Source organism: Polyergus mexicanus, unplaced genomic scaffold (genome assembly GCF_030449975.1).
Source record: "Polyergus mexicanus isolate NDT 795.1 unplaced genomic scaffold, iyPolMexi1.0 SCAF_16, whole genome shotgun sequence".
Classification (NCBI taxonomy): Eukaryota; Metazoa; Arthropoda; class Insecta; order Hymenoptera; family Formicidae; genus Polyergus; species Polyergus mexicanus.
In genome coordinates this window covers 6,494,793-6,512,794 of record NW_027223336.1, presented here as the reverse complement: position 1 = coordinate 6,512,794, position 18,002 = coordinate 6,494,793, and the positions used below count along the sequence as shown (strand labels likewise).

At 33.6% G+C, this 18,002-nt stretch overlaps 1 protein-coding gene across 1 annotated transcript in view; it reads left to right on the top strand.

The window, feature by feature from the left end:
- Positions 1-12,995, top strand: part of Ance-3 (angiotensin-converting enzyme Ance-3) — a 56,215-nt gene extending 43,220 nt beyond the window's left edge. The window contains exons 12-13 of the mRNA XM_070309280.1: positions 8,339-8,505; positions 11,635-12,995. Coding sequence (XP_070165381.1) covers positions 8,339-8,505; positions 11,635-11,780 — 313 coding nt within the window. The 3' untranslated portion in view covers positions 11,781-12,995. The remainder of the gene's footprint in view (positions 1-8,338; positions 8,506-11,634) is intronic.
- The last annotated feature ends 5,007 nt before the right edge of the window (positions 12,996-18,002 follow it).

Here is an 18,002-nt window from a genome sequence, read left to right as displayed (position 1 = left end):
GATCGATTGCAGCCAGCACTTCGGGCGACTTCGTTGAAGACTATCCGCGAGCAAAATGGAAACGCGAAAAAAAGCAAACTTTTCGTATATCGGAGCTTGCGGATCGCGTCACATTTTTACGGTTGAAAAAACTGCGCTACTATTTTGCGACCATATTTTAACGTCCAACACGTAATACGAAGTAGGTGTGTATTGTGGAAGTAGAAAAACATAAGTACCGCTTGACGGACCGAACGGTGCATTAAAACCTCGTACAGAGCAGGCGAATATATAACTCGGTAACTGTGTAAGATACTCGATAACATCGACGGATATTAATGCGTAATTAACAAAAAAATATTGACACAGATCTTTTTTTTTTTTTTTTTTTTGCATGAGATACGTATCTAAAATAACAATATTCACATAAAATGTTGATCATTTAAATGTTTATACATCTTAACAAAAATAAAAATCTAACGCGCGTACTTAAATAGGGAAACTATTTTGTAATTTAGGTTAAATAAAAAATCTAAATCATGGAGAATGACACAACAGCGCGAGAAAGGAAACAGGATAAAAGAAATCGCTCAATGATATTGCGACTTTATCATTTATTGCTTTATGCATAATTATTTTCTTCGATATATTGAGAGAAAAGACTGCTGAAAAAATTAAATTTAATAAGAAATATTTCTCTATAAATACTGTAAGATACATGCATATGTCTATGTATACATCGCAAAACGATATAATATTTGGAATTATATTATATAAATGTTTTATTTTAAATTTATCTTTCGCTAATTTTGCAAAGTCTAACATTAAAAAGTTGATTATTTAATCCCATTGCAATAGTCTTCTCTAAAGAGTTCTCAATTCCAAGGATAAAAGCTAATTATTGCTGAAAATGTCCTCGAATGAACGCAAAAAGAAGAAATTGCCATAGATAGCGACGACACGTTTATTGCCCACTTCGTTTTCAAGAGTTGTTAATTATGACGACTAATAACTACTTTCGTAAACAAGATTTTTTGGTTTGACTCGACTATACAACCACAAAGCCAGTCCAAAATGTCAGGAACCCGTAAAATACCACACAGCAAGGTGGGGCCGTGAACTCGATCGTAGCTTCGTTCCAGGTCTTGACATTTTGGCCCCGAATTTTTTTACGATTCAAGGTTAAAATTTATGTAGAAATTAATGCACGCGTGATGGCCACCCGTACAGAAATCGAAACCTCCTGAAAAGAGAACGAAAGAAGATCGTCGCGTCTTGTTATTTGGCCGATCGTCTCGAGAAATTTATAAATGGGCAAAATATTAATTTCAATACGCAAAACGTTCAATATGCAAAACGTTCTCATTTTTAGCACCTTGACACCGCAATTTTTACACTCGGGCGCGCTGAATTATTCAAAAAAATTCAAATTCGTGAATTGATTATAGACATAGACATGCAATATTATTTGTGATATATCATAAATGCAAATTGTGTAAATTAAATTGTCGCGTAAATTACTATCATCGATATTTGAAATTAAATTACAGTTTATTCGAGGCTACTAAGTTTATTACGCGCTTATAAATCCGCCAAACTTAGTTTTCTATCACCACCGCGCAGATGACTAGTTGAATGCATTTAGTTTGCGCATTTATTCATCGTTACACAATCCCATAATCTTCTCATCTATTATAAAACTTGTAGTATACATTTGGAATATAGAGCACAAAATGAGGATCTCTAAGATGATTTCGACATTCATTATTACGTATCTTCGTAAAGTTTGTTCTCATATGGATATCTTACGAATAATCGCCCGTCTCGGTATAGACAGTAACTACTGGCTGTAACTTGTGTAATACTGACAATTGTCGGTACTGAGGAAGAAATAACGATCCTAAATTGGTAAAGCCCTAATTCTATTTTGAAACGTACGTTGAACAATGATTTTCGTCGGCAATTTATAACAAATTTTTGTATATTAACAATTTTTATAATATGTATTTTAATATCCTCTTTTTGCAAAGTATAAATCTCTTCTAAATCTTAATATATATATACGATTCAAGATATAATATTAAAATTTAAATATGGCGAGAGAAGATTTCTGATTCTATAATCGTTTTAAATTGTTAAGAACCGAATTGTGAGAAACAATAAAACCCTTGCTTGTAAATGGTTAATAAAATTGTCAAATTAAAGTACGCGTGACATAATGCGCGGGATATGTAATAATACAGTGAGCTGCTTTGTGAAGGATAGTGCTAAGCGAACACCTTTGTTCCATTAAAGTAGCATCGTGTTTACATGGCTTTGACGCGAAAATGCTCGGCGCCGGGATTGCGGTTTTGCGTCGTTGATTACGGGGCGCATTATGCACACGCGAGCATAATCATGATCCTCCCGCGAGTGTTGCAAGATGCGTATGCCACTGTAATGATGCGTATTGTTAGATCGTATCGGTCTACAGTGCAAGAGGCCGGATGGCTCTTGACGGCGCCTTCACTTTAACGGTGAATTGTGGCTCGCATCTATTCGAAAGTTAAGTTAAATAATTTTTATCTTTATTCGTATATACGCATTCATCCACATACACACACGACACGCACGTACACACATATATACACGCGCTTTTCATCAATTTCTATTGTATATCGATTGAGAATTCAAGTAAGCTCGGTTAAACTTCACATCACCGATCGCTTCTCGATCAGATCCAGCCTTCCGAGCTGCAATCTTTAGGCGAACGTTATCTGGGTTAATAAGAGAGCAATCTCTTTATTTGGTTCCGCAATTCCGCCAATCCGGTATTTGTCTCTCGACGTTATTACGACGCGTCGTGTCGTTCCAGCAACTTTATTCAACCGAGATAAATATCTCAATAATAAAAATAATAATTGTTGATAGCCGCCTACGAAGATTAAGGTGCGGTTAGCTTGTGGAACGGCAAACACACGTGATTAAACTGATGCAAAACGTTGGGAAAAATCATAAAAATATGAAATGAATGTAATATTGATATTACAAATACATTGGCATTTATTATATAATCTTTATCGATTACACGCAGTAAAACTTTGAACAATATATGATATGAAATATGTGGTGTAATATAATTTAAATATCTATTAAATGAAATGTATATTGATGTAGTATCGATTAAATATTATAAGAAGATTTTAAAAATCTGATCGACCTTCACATATGACTCGCGAAATATGTTGAATAATTAAGTTCTAGCACGTTCATTGGATTAATATAAGACGATACAATAAAACTGATGTTCGCCATAAAATGTTGCAAGATACGCGAGGAAAGATAATCTGTTGCATGTACAATATTTGTTACTATAAAAGAAGAGCCAAAAAATAAAACATACAGGCTTAATCGAAACGCCTGTGTTTTTTTCGCAATTACAAAATTGTATTCGCGGAAAAATTGCATAAAATTATAAAAAGCATTAGACGGTAAACAATATTATTCAAACGCGATAAATAATTTATGGCAGAAACGTTCTCGTTTCCTTTTTTTTTTCATTTACGATTTTTTATCTACTTGCGAGTTATGAGTTCGCGGACTTGCTCGTGCTTATTTGCAAACGTAACGTGAGCAAAGTTTTATGCATGATGAAAGTTGCATATATATATATATATATATATATATATATATATATATATATATATATATATATATATATGTATAATTCTCTTGGCAAGCGGAAACTCGATAAGGATTGTTCCACGTATAAAGATGGTCGGGGTTCGTAGATCGAAATCTCTTGGCAACCGGCCAAACTATGCTAAGGCTTCCTACAATATGCATAGTTTCCGCATAGAAGCCAAAAGTAATCTCAAAGAATAGAATTTCATTATATGTATCAATATAGTCATAAATATCTTGTAAAAATTAGATAAGGATTTATACATCTATGTGCAATAAAAATTATAACTATTATAATTATAATTATTGCAAAATATCCACTTATTATTCGGACTTTTATACAATACATACACGAACCGTGCATTACGAATTATCGGTGTTGAAACGGAAATTCAGTCGGAGATCATTCACGGTACGAGAATCGAGATTCCGCTGAACGCACGAGCTAACTTCCTGTAATCGAAGGACAATCTCGAACTCTCGCTTTACGACGCGACGACGACAATGACGATTACGAAAGCAGCCGCGGTTAAAAAAACGTGCGTGTGTCGTGTAAAGGAATGCAAACGGTTACCATATCACGAGAGAGTTTGCAGTTAATACGGCAAAGAAACTCGACGCTCGAGAGAGCCTGTTACGCGTTACACTTCCGTTTTCGCTACGCAAGATTCGAGGGTGTCGCATGCGCGGCTAGTGAAGTGCTCTACTACTCACAAGTCACTATTGATAGCCGCGTAATATAGACATGCATTTCCGCAAGCATAAGCCGATTAAAGCGCACGATACAATTGAACATTTGAAATCAGCAAGGAGAGTTTTGCAAATACCATTTTGAATAGAGCGTGGAAAGCTTTACGATTCTACTGTCTGCTAATTTCTTTTCTCTTGTGCCAATTTTCTACGCAAACGATAAGTGCAATTATTTTTTACACGTTCAAGGATATTATAGAAATCTTACTATTCACCAATTTAATCTTTGCATAGATTTGAGATGTCAAATTTTTGATTAGCAATCTTAAATTATGGCATACGTTTTGTGATCAAAGTTTAAGTTAAAATTTCATGTGGAATTAATAAAAGTATTTTATTGATTTATGTTATATACAATTACATTTATATATTTATTTACATTACTATATTCATCATATTTATATTCATTAATGTTATTTGATCACGTATTGATTTTCTGAATTGCGAAAGAGATATACAATAACATCATAGTTGATTTATTTCGTTCGCTAGCTATCGATGCTGTGATTTGAATGCAAATGCAAATGCAAATTGGTATTCCGTCCTTGATTGTCACGGACGATCACGCGGAGGATCGGAAAGGAATCACATGAAAGTTTTGATTTTTTGCGATATACTCTGTACAACATTTATATCTTAAATGCAATTAACTGTCCTCTTAGAATATTCTACGGCATTTTATACAATATAGAAATTTTTCTCACAATGATAAATTAAAAATTCTATGATTATATTACAGAGAATGTAATAATAATGTGATAAACTATTTTAGGGTATTTATGTATTATTCCTAAATTCGATAATTTTGTGACTTTACTCCTTTTTTTATTACACGCTTGTGATAAATACGTGATATCTGTCTGTTGATATCTAATCAGAAACATTCACACGCATACAGCATTGTGAAATGCATCACTGCATCGTCGACAGAAAAGTACCGATTTTGTCTACGTGCCAAACACGGATATTACATGATCGTTAGAAATTAAAATCAAATATATATATATATGTACATATAGAGAGAGAGAGAGAAAAAGAAGAAAAAAAAATAGAGGGAAAAAGGGAGAGATCGAGTCCCCCATTGGACACACCAAAATATTTTTATTAATCGAATCGAGAATTTCCCACGAAAGGCACAGCGGATGCATGAAGGTTTCTTATTTCCGAGAGAGCGAGTTCTCTCGAAGGAACCGGAAGCGACAGGCGAGATTGATTTCTGCGAAATCTCGCACAGCGAAAAGGCTCGTATCTCGTAACACCGGCGCCGCGATTGCGATTGCGGCTATCCCTCGGTCTGTGATAACATGAAATTACTGCAGTTAGATAGCCACTATGATGTAACGGTAACCGATGCACGGCCCTGAAATAATATTGTAAGTGATACATGAATAATAATATTGCTCTGATTAACCGTTCTTGCTCGGCCTAGTTTCATGAATCGTATTGAATGTACGAATAAAGACTTTATTGTGAAAGATTTGAGTATAATTGATAAAATAATCTGATAAAAAAATCTCAATTAAAGCTCTAAATGTGTAAATAATTTTTCTTAATTATCTTATATTACTATATATGTACAGAAAGATATGCAAAAATTGAACAATTGCTATAAATATGTAACCATACAAATATAAAAAAAATTTCTAAAAATCTCATAAAAATGCAAGTCGAGCATTAAATCACAATCAACAGCTAAAACAGGAAAAAAATCGCGCAGCGTAGCATTTTATATGTTCGCGAAATGTTTTAAACGAGTATCAAAGTTAATAAGAATACGCTAAATCCATTGTTAACCGAGAGCATTGCGCTATAATATCGTAGCGATCCCGTGATTATGCACAGAGGAAACGTTGCGAGAGTTCGCCGTTGATCGCCAGCAATCGATTTGAGAGGCGCGGGATACTGCCACTGTTGCATAACCGCGTATCTATAAACAGTCAACCTCATCGGCACGATGCACCAGTTCTCAGACCGTAGCATCGCCTTTAAATCGTCGTTTAATCTTCGACAAAGTTGATGACTTGATCGAAATTTATTTGCATTCTATCCTTCATCTTCTTTTAAGATTAATTTATTATTGTCTCGCTCCTTTCATTAAATTTGCATTTTATGATTACTTTTGACAATGTAGCGAAATAGAAAGCAAGAATGTAACAGCTTTTCGCGTTTCTTTACTATTCTACAGAATTATATTTTTATTTCGCAGAGAAAATAAGAAATATATATATATATATATATGTCTATAAAATTAAAATATTAAGCGCATATATATCAAAAGATTCTTTATTTATATTTACTCTACTCTACATACTACAAAGGAAATGGAATTCATAAAACAGGGAATACTAATTGCAAAATATTTATAAGACGTTTCTATGTTTTTTGTATTATTTTTAACATTTAGATAAGAATAAAAAGTATTGCCGAAGAAAAAGGTCGAGTAAAAGATTAAACAGAATAAAGAAATATAAATCGTACAAGATAATAATATAGCTAAGTCAATTAAACAGCTCGTAATTGTCAAACGTATTACGTCGATGTTGATATACATAAATTCCTCTCTAAAATTTTAAACAGCAGTAAAATATAATAAATTTCTCGGTAACATTCCGCGTTGTCATAAAGTAAAATAAATCGTCTATGCAGATTGAAATCGCAGTGGAAACGGTTTAGCGAATAAACGGATTATAGCGTGTCAAAGTAGGAGTCACCACATAGCAAATGTAGATTACTAGAGATGAATATCCCTAATATTAGAAAATTGTGGAATTGACGGCAAAGTTATAAAATTGCGCGCCATTATACTTCTCATTATGCATCACGTGCTATATTATTTTGCTATCATGATTCCATAAATTCGCAATTCTTATGCTCTCTCGTTCTCTCCCCTTCTCCCGATATATTTGCAAAAAGCATTCTGTGCAAGAAACACAATGAAAGAATGAAAGAATGTTGAGCCATATATATAGCTCATAGCGCCACACTATGTACGCATTATTGAATAATATACACCTGCAAATCACTTGAGGTTAGCCTTTATGTAATCATTATACCGGATTCTATGACGTGTAATATTTTTCTCAATGGCGCGATCTATACGCTTTCATATCACCTAATATATCCTTACTAAATGTTTCAAATACTAGTTCTAGATACCTTTATTAAATATAATCTAGCAAAGATTATTAACAATTTTAGCAACTTTTTTAAATTGGAGTTACGTTTAGATCCGCAGTATTTTACAAAGCTTTTTAAAGTCTCTCTCTCATTTAATTCTATCTTCGCTATAATAAAATTTTGTCAAAATTTTCAATGATTTAGAAATTTTATAATAAAAATATTGATATATAGGGTGTCCCCAATTTAAATGACAAAACTTCAAGAGCGTGTAGGGGACCGAAAAACTAAGACAAGAAGTCCTTTAGAGGTTTGCTCGTTTTTGCTCCATTTTAGAGAAAATCGCAAAAATTCAATCTCTCATTGACAGTTGCTCTCTTGAGTCCTTTACGGTGTCAATCAATTCAAGAGAGCAATTAAGAAACCGAATCATAGATGCAGTGCACCAAATATCACTAGAATAATGTCTAGCTGCAATAAATGAAATCAGTGCTAGATGTAATGCTTGCATTGCTGGAAGAGGGCAACATTTTGAACAATATCTGCATTAAATAGATGATAACATAAACAAAATGTAAGTAAATAAGTAAAAAAAACGAAAACTTGTTCTGTTTCTTTTTTTGTGATTTTCTCCAAAATGGAGCAAAAACGAGCGAACCTCTAAAGGACTTTCTGTCTTAGCTTTTCGGTCCCCTACACGCTCCTGAAGTTTTGTCATTTAAATTGAGGACATCCTGTATATATATATATATTCTTATATTAATAATAATATTCAATTATATTAAGAATTCGAGTAACTAATGAAGCGATACAAACGTATTGTTCATAGGAGATTGATGGAAAAGGGTTCGTCCATCCCATGGCAGGAAACGCTCCGGGAAGCCACTGGTGAGTTCAGATTAGACGGATCCGCTCTTAGGGAATACTTCCGGCCGTTGGAGGACTGGTTGAGGACCGAGAATTTAAGAACGGGTGAAGTAGTCGGCTGGTCATACGGTAAGAAACACATTATTTATTTAATTTAATTTAATTTATACGTGATAACTCGACCACTGCAATACATTTCGTATTGTGATTTCGTATTGTGATTGCGTATTGTGATTTACAATGATATTTTACGCGCGTTTTCAGTTATAATTAGCAATTATTTATATTTACAACCGGACTTTGCGGGCGCAGAAATCGATTGACGTATCGTTGTAGAAACGTCGTAGTGCGAACCCGGTGCCTTTCGCATGTAACTTGCTACAAATTATGCAATTTCCTACCGTAACAGATTGAAGGTTGCAGTTCCCACGTACTACTTAGGGGTAAGCGCTACAAATGTTCATTGTATGACGACATTCGACTGTGAATTACGATATCTGATGTACGACAAAATTATTGAGATTAACGTCTTGCACCTAGCAGAGCATACATCTTGCCAAATTTTTAACACCGGTCACCGACAAACGTTATATAAAAACTGTTACATAGGAAAGAGAGAGAGAGAGAGAGAGAGAGAGAACTCGAATACGTACGTACGAATACATCGCGCTGCGCGCGCTTATCCCATAAATTATGTCGATGCATTTCGAAAGCACATTGCGGAGCACTTCGAGCGGAATAAATTATAAATTCTCAAAAATAAAATAAAACGATGTAACACATGTATGTGTGTATGTGTGCGCTACGTATTAAACGTTATAAATTAAAAAACATCTCCAGGAAACGAAAGCGAAACGGGCAAGAATTTCGGTAAAATCAAAGCGTAACGATAATGAAAACGATATCATTCATCGTGAAGCGAGGAATTTAACTCGTTCCAAAAAAAGAAGAAAAAAATACGTAACTGCAGCGTTGATGGAAAAGTGAATGCGAGCGATGTGAATTATTCGACCAGAAGGCTTTCTAGTTTTATCGTAGAGACGGTTTCTTTTTTCGTTATATATAACGGTAGGAAAGGTTCGCGCTATCTCCGCGATGGAACGCAAAAACGGCGCGATTCGACCTCGGGGGAACCCGATTGTGAAGTTCCTGGACCCGTGGGACTAGCAATATTGCGAAAGCGAAACGAGGAGAGACAGCTGGGGCAGAAGAGAGCCAGGAAAGAATATAAACATAGCGGCGGGGGTAAAAGACGCGAGGAGAAGAAAGAGGAGAGCTAAACGAGAGAGTCGTGAGACATTCACGTTCGACGACCGACTGGCACTCTGGTTTCGATCGAGTATAAGTTGCGCCGATCGTAATAGTTCCCCGATGCATCCGTCCGTTCTCGCGAAGGGAAGCCGTGATTCGCACATGCACGTACATACCGATATTATAGACATAGACGCGGTCTCTCTTTCCCATCGCACATGCACCGCCGTCTCTCTTCTCGCGTGAGAGTGAATATCGCGTTCACGCGGTCAATCAGGAACTGGCACGCGTGATTGAGCCGGATCGAGAAATCATTCGAGTTTATAGCGTACGTAATATTATGTAATGAGATCATTGATCACATGGTTGATCTAGTTGGATCGAATTAGTTTGCAATAAGAAATAATTATACTAATATATAATTTGACGAAAGATATGAGGGAGGAGGATTGTCTTGAAATCAAAATGTATGTGTGTGTGTGTGTGTGTGTTAGATGTATTCAAAAAGATTAAAATTATGAACTTCCTCTTTATGCACACAACGTAAAGAAAATGCAAATCACGAAATGAGAAGACGGATTAGTCATGGTAAATATATTCCTCATGTCCAGTCGCAGCAGGTGAAAAGACACAACGTAATGTTAGAGAGTTGTTTGAGAATAATCAATTTGCATTGCAGAAGTTCGTTTTACCCGATTGCAACGGTTATGCAGGCAACGTTAGTATCGTTAGCTTAACCTGAATTTCAGAGTAACTTGGACACTTGCAGTTCTTCTTACATAATTTGTCCGTGCACGTCTTGTCAATATTTTTAACGAAAACAATCGACAAAATATGGGAGAAATGACGCATAAATAAAACATTTAGCCATACCAAGCAAACAGAGCTTTCTTCTCAAAAATAATTTTGATGGAAAGATCAGATATATACAATATATATGCGAAACTTATATGTAACAACACGATAAAAGAAATCATAAAACGTAATATAATTTATATCTGAAAATTCAATTCGACCTTTTTTTCGTAAAATGCATTCAAACATCTTTATATTCAAAAATTAAAAGTTAAATACTACTTAAATACACAGACTATAATTTATCTTAAATAATTCGCTCTCTATACACGCGCTGCAAAAAAGTATAGCTGTATATAATTAAAAGTTAGATTATTCTATCTCTTCAATGGAATCAATATTCTATGAACTCATTCTATATAGCCGTGTATTATCCAATTATCCTATCATATTTCACTCGAAGAGATTGATGTTATTAAATTTTTCCAGTAATACTTATGATCACAAGAAAGATCGCTAATTTCTCAAGCGCAACCATGTCATTTATAAAAAAAAAAACCATATTAATACGTCATACTATCTGAACGAAGCAATCTTATTGTGCACGATTTAAGATAATAAAAGAAACGTGTTACTATTAAGTAGCCTTACTTCGTACTTTCCGATATAGTTACAACTGACAATGAGATTAAACTGTATATGTACGCGGGAAAAAAACCATTATCTGGTGAGACGTAAGATCGATAGGAACGCTTTTAACGTACGAACGAATCAAGCGGAACGACACACGATTCAGTCGATGAATTTGACGAATATCCGCAAAACTGGAGAAAGAAAAGTCACGAAAGGAAAAGGAGATTGATCGCCCCTCTCCCTTTACTCGCCGCAAGGTTCTCTTTTTGTTCCTGTCGATCTAGATTACGGAATTTTATAAAGCGTTTATTTTCTCTCTTTCTGCCTCCAGCGAACGATCGCTCGATCTCCATAACAAATTCTTTGCCCAAAAAATATCACGACTTTATTTAAATATATTTGTTTACGTTAAATACATTTTGTTATATCGTACTTTACTAATTGTTAGAGAACAAACTTTGACTAATCGAACATGAAATAAAAATACCTGTAAAGTGTTAACTGTTTGCAGAGTACCATTCTTGATTCATAAATCTTGAAGCAATTATGCAATTCAATGTAATCTGTAACCTGTTACAGACGGAGACTTTTGCAAGAGGAGCATAGAAACTGCAGGCCTGCAGGTCTACGGTAGTGGTTTTTATAATGGCGGTTCTACATCGATCTACGCGTCTTGGATTACAACAGGAATCATGACACTTTGGGCAATATCGATGCTCTATTAAGTTCATTGAGCAGCCAATACATTATCGGGCATTGATGATGATAATAAAATAAGTAAAAGAGCTCGCTACACATTGTTAATCTGCCAAGATATATCAAATCGCATAATCATAATTCTATAAGATTGCCGCCGAAAAATCTTGAACAAAAATAATTAAATTATTCACTCAAATATTATTTAATTAAATCGGTTAATAAGAAAATAATAATTATTACTGCCAATAAATGCGCTAAAGTATACATAGCGCAAAAACTAAATATTTTTTTTAAGATGGTACATATTTTATCCTAAATATAATGCATTATTAATTATGACATATTATACGTAGAGACATAAATTTTTATTTTTACGATTAATAAAAATATATATACAATATATATAAAGCGTGCATGGGAAAAAAAATTGTATGTATCGCGCGTGAATGTTAGTGCATAAATTATTTTGTACACTTGAACAGCTCATGATTCATGTTCTGTAATTATTAACTTCACTATTAATAAGCAAAATAAATTTATGTCCCTTTGTTGTTGTAAATGCACCACTGTTTGTATCACAGCACTTTTACGAACAATTTCATTTTTTAAACATTTGTGAAACGATTCCAATTCTTTCAATATCCTTACAAAACCAAGTTATAATAAGCCTTAATATCGTCCAGGTATTCAAATATCTTTTTTCAACAAACTTTTTTTATCGATCCTCGCAACAATCACATAAAGATGGAACTCGTTAACCAGAATCCTTACCTTCGCGTTCGTCGAAAGAAAGGATTTTGTTCGGTAGAAATAAGATATTCTTCAATGGACGTATAAGAGTTGTTTGACAATAAAGCCTATATATCGGACAGCTCCCTTATCTTGCGTAATTGAAAGTCAGCGAAATCGTACCAAGTGAAATCGCGCTTGTGCTGTCAAATTACTTGTAAATTCAATCGAACCGCTTTATCCTTCATCATCTCATTGTACATATCTTTTATCGCCACCATTAGATAGCTCGTGCACTTTTTAACGAATTCGCAAATCGTCAATGCAAATAACAATATTTTATTATTTTTGCTTTAATTTGTTAATAACATGTAGATAATTATATATTTACGATCAATCCATTATTTAATATATTGTATATTGTTACAGTAATTGGTATACCGAAATATTAAAGATTTTAATAATGTTGAGTATATTAAAATTATGCTAGTTAATCCGAAAAATTTCATTAATAAATCTAGAAAAAAATTTTCAATCAATATAATTCAGTCAATTAATAAACTGTACATGAAATTTAAATTTTTAATATAACATCTTTGCAAAAATAAATATCTATTTTTTCCAAAAATTATATAAACGCCAAATTAAACGCGTATAAATATTATTCGAATAAAAAATCGTACAATAATAAGTTCGGCGCTTTTATTAAATGCTTTTGTTTTACCGTCATTCCCATCCGATTTTTCATTGTAATGTGTGTCGACGCGTAAGACGACAGCTTTCACGAGTAGTGACAAGAGATGCCATTATTCTTTGCAAAGACACGTCACTAAAACGCAATTGCACAAAGGTGGTCTCTGTCCAGAAAGTGGTCCGCCCGTCTTGCGTAAGGAGAAGATCGCGGAAATCGACCGCGAAGGAAAAAGAAATGCTTGCATCATCGAGCGTACAACGTGACATTTTATCGGGCGCAACCGGAAATATTCCTGATCTTATCACTTCTCGACAACGTAACGCATATACTTATCGTGACGACGAAAACGGAATATTTGATTATCATACCGATACACTATATAACTGCAAAGTTAACGATGCAGTTTATAAACTATATTTTTCTCTGCTTTACATCGCGTAGATTTTCTAATTATAATTAAACTGTACTTCTAAATTCATAGAATTTATGTAAATTGAACTTACATAGCTTTTATAATTAATTGATATTTTCTATTTTACAAATGTAACATTGTGAAAAAAATATATTAAGTTTTCCTTCATTTATTTCTTTCTACGTTTTATTATACATACTTTACATTTTTTATTAGAAGGAAAATTTTAAATTTACTTCCTCAATTTTATCAAATTTATAGCGTTAACGAATAATTGTAATATTTTCTATATCAATTGACTATATCAATGAGTTGTACATTGGAATATGAGAGAGAGCTGTGTCGTCAATCTTCATATATTGACACAATAAAGATAAACTTCCCGTGTATTTTCGCAACGATTAAATTGTCGAGAATTAATTATATAGCGTATAATAATTTCTTATGTAATTCAGAAATAATTTCGCTTCCTGTCGAAGAGAAGATATGCGATTCCATTAGCCGCAACGACGCGTATCGATTTGCGATTTTAATTCGCTCTCGGCCACGAGAATCGTGATAGCTTTAAATACGAAAATTGACGAACATAATAAAAAAAAAAAAGAATCTGTGGAACCTAGTTACCCGAATTGATTTACCTTGTTATGAAATCGCAGATTGCCTCACAATTAAGCATCGTGTTATTCTAAGTTTCTATTCTGAAATTGTTTTGAAATTCTTACTTAACGTGAGTAAAGTATTACTTCATGGGATGGGCACTAAACATTACCTCGGTAACGTTGCGTTCAAATTCGTATTTCATATTGATATATATCTACCAGTATTAATCTGAAAGCGAGAAATCCAGTAGATTGTAAGGAATACATAACGTTATACCAGCCATAGGCGTCAGTTACCAAAATATATCAAGTCTCATAATTTTATTATTCATATTTCAATTTTGTTTTCAATTTGAGATCGGATATTAAACGAATACTATAATACGGTGGCTCCCCGAAAAGATCTAATGATAATTTTTATAAGCAAGAATATTAACGAGAGGAAATAATTTCTATCAATTATATTTTTTATTACTACAATATATTTTCAAGTACTAAATTGTTAAAGTTTTATAATTTTAATTATCAATGATCAGGATGTTATATATAGCAAAGATGCTGTTGATTACTTAAATTATTTTCCTTTTCCTTTTTTGTAACTCCTACTTTCACAACAGAATAATAAAGTAGCGATAGGTGAAGGATAAATTTGATGAAAGAAGACACATTTGACGAAAGAAGTTTCTCTCCAGCTGATAATGCTAGGATTAAGCAATATTGATGGATAAGGTCTGATGAGAGATGCTTCTGGGGACCGATTATAAATCGTTCCGAGTTGAAAACCGGTCCGAAACGGATGTTTAGCCGACGCCCATGGGGATGGACGGTTTGGCGATCTGCCCCAAAACTGGTCCGACCGGTTGCATAATCGGAAGACAGGGAAGTTGTGCCTTTCCGCGAAATGGCTGCGAGACGCACAATACGAGCCGGCTGACTGGACGCCACTCTCGTTCACTTTCACCGTCGGTCGCACACATAGTTTTATGTTGGATTTAGCTGGCGCGATACGACCATACCGATTATGTATATCGGTGATCAGCCAAAATCGGCGAGAGAAAGAGAAAAAGAGAGAGAGAGAGAGAGAGGTAAGAGGCGCGCAATTTCACCAGCCAACCGGAATCGGATGTAATCGTTTTAATTGTAGGTACCTCTCGACCAGATCCTCTCGACGAAATCGTCCGTTTCGAAATTGTGCGTGAAAGTGATCCCGAAAGTGGTTCGATACCCTCTTTCCCTTTCCTCTGCCGATATGGCGGCATTGATACAGATGCATGTTTTATAGATAGTAAAAGAATGAATGCTTCGTATTTGCGCTCACTGCGTTGAGCAATCCGCGAGCCGAAGTAGATGCTGACGGTCTGAGCAATCGGTTACGTCATGTATGGAATATATAAAATTACATATGCAATATCGGTTTAAGCAAGACAGATGACACGAGATGGACCAAATATCGAAGGAGATCGGTTACGCGTAAAGTACTTATGGGCACGTGCTTGGCGACGTTGTCAGACATTTCGAAACTATCGGTGAAAGCGATCAAGCTTAAAGAGATTAAATGATAAATATAGATTAAAAGAGATACTGGCTCATCTAACTCTCGAATATGTGTATTGATGCGTTAGCATATAAAATAAATCTAATTAGCATATATAAAATATAACTGGTTTAATCCGTCCATTAAAAATTTGCTATCTAAATTGGCTTTAACTTTCTATTAGATATTTGATGACCCACTGCTATGTTTTCACACGCAATAAAAATCAAAACACAACTGAGATTTTAAGGTCTTTTATTTAGGATTTTATATGTTTTAGAATTTTGAGAAAGATATAAATGCAGAATTTGGCACAACATTGGCACACGCCTTGTCATGTTATTATCAATAGATTATCTATAGAAAAATATAAAATTGTTTTAATAGATTTATTAAAATGCAGCATGATTCTATAACAAATGCATAAATCTTTCGTTGTGCTTATAAAGTCGCACATCATCATTGTTAGAAGATCAGCATCAAAACATGTTGACGTTACAAATGATTATCATTCATGATTATCTTTGTTTGGCTCTACTTGGCAAAACATTGCATTACAATTGACGTCATGATAAATAGCGAAGGATAATGATCTTCTATCTTTTAAAAGGTGAACTTTTGAGAAACGAGCTCACCGAGATCGTTACGGTGATCGTAAAGATTATTACGTCTGCGAAACGAACTCGGGGTCAACGATATCCCAGAATAATATCTGGTATTACTCGATTGATAATGAGGGTAATTATGATTAGTCCTGTTCCAACGAAACAATGCTCAGCCTTACGCAATGCGAGACGTAGAGCGGCACCAATGTCACTGCCTTGCACGATTGGATCATTGATTAATGTAACAATTCGTATTGATTGTGATGCCAAAAATGCATATCTAATTATGAACCAATTTTAGTTAATCATTATTTTTTTTTTTAAGTATATTAAACTTTTTTCAATATAGTTAGAAAATTTATCAATTTTACTAGAAAACTTATCAATTTTATATATATTATGATGTGATATTTTTATACCTTTCTATATAAATTTATAAATGAATACCTTTTTATATAAAAATTATATATAATATAAAAAATGATTTATATTTACATAATTTCCTGTATTAATCAATAGAATTACTATAAAAATAATAAAATTATAAGATAAAATTTTCATACTTTATATTGCAATAATCGTGAAAGTCTTAAATCAAATCAAATAGATAATGTAACAAATTTATAATTATGTAAATTCTCCGCCAAATGTATTTTCCATATATACTTTCAATTTACTGAACACTCAAGGCTAAACAGACTCGTTATAAAGGAATTTTTACTTCTTGTTTTAATAAAACATGTTGGAAAAAAAGAAAGGCAAACTTAATATATTCGAATTACAAAACAACAATCGCGGAATCGCGTTTCAAGTATGTCTTTAATGTCGAAAACGCGGTTTTCAAAAACGCGCTCTCTTTCACTAAAAATGAAATGTATTTTCTTAATAATTTTTGACAGAGAGCTGCGTACAAATATTATTCCAATATATATATATATATATATATATATATATATATATATATATATATATATATATAATCATTATCATACTAAATACTTTTATTATTTGTATATATTCTGATATTAATCTTATAGCTTGTTCTAAAATAAACGCGCGCTCCGACTTAAATTAAAAATTCCAATTTTCCAATATATCCAAGAATTTTTTTCATACACATCTCTGTCACATCATAAAAAATTATCTTTTCTTCATTTTAATTTACTTTCAATTCTTATTTTTCTCATAGTCTATTGAAATAATAAATATAAATATAAATTAATTAATATAGCAATATATTATCGAGAAAAAATATTTTTCAATCTATATTGTTAAGATCGATCCATCCGTGTAATTTATTATATAATGCACAGTAATCGTGATCTTATTACTTTTAATGAAATTTTGAAAGCACCGGTTGCGCGCCGTAAGAGACGTCTAATGGTAAGAGAGTTTCAATTTTCTACTCTGGGAATTTTGTTCTCCTTACTTTGATAATATTTTTTATAAACAAAATTTCTGCAAACCGACTACTTTCTATTTCCTGTGTCAAAGTCGCGTATCTTGCAACGCACGACGCATGAATTAAACGTTTTCCGATCAACGTTCAGCCGGGCGCATTAGACAACACGACATATTAGCGTAATCGTTACGCAATTCCGTTGTTCCGCGTCGTTCTATCGATTCGCAATCGAAATCTCATAGAGGCGGCTCCCAGTGCGAATGCAGAATTGCA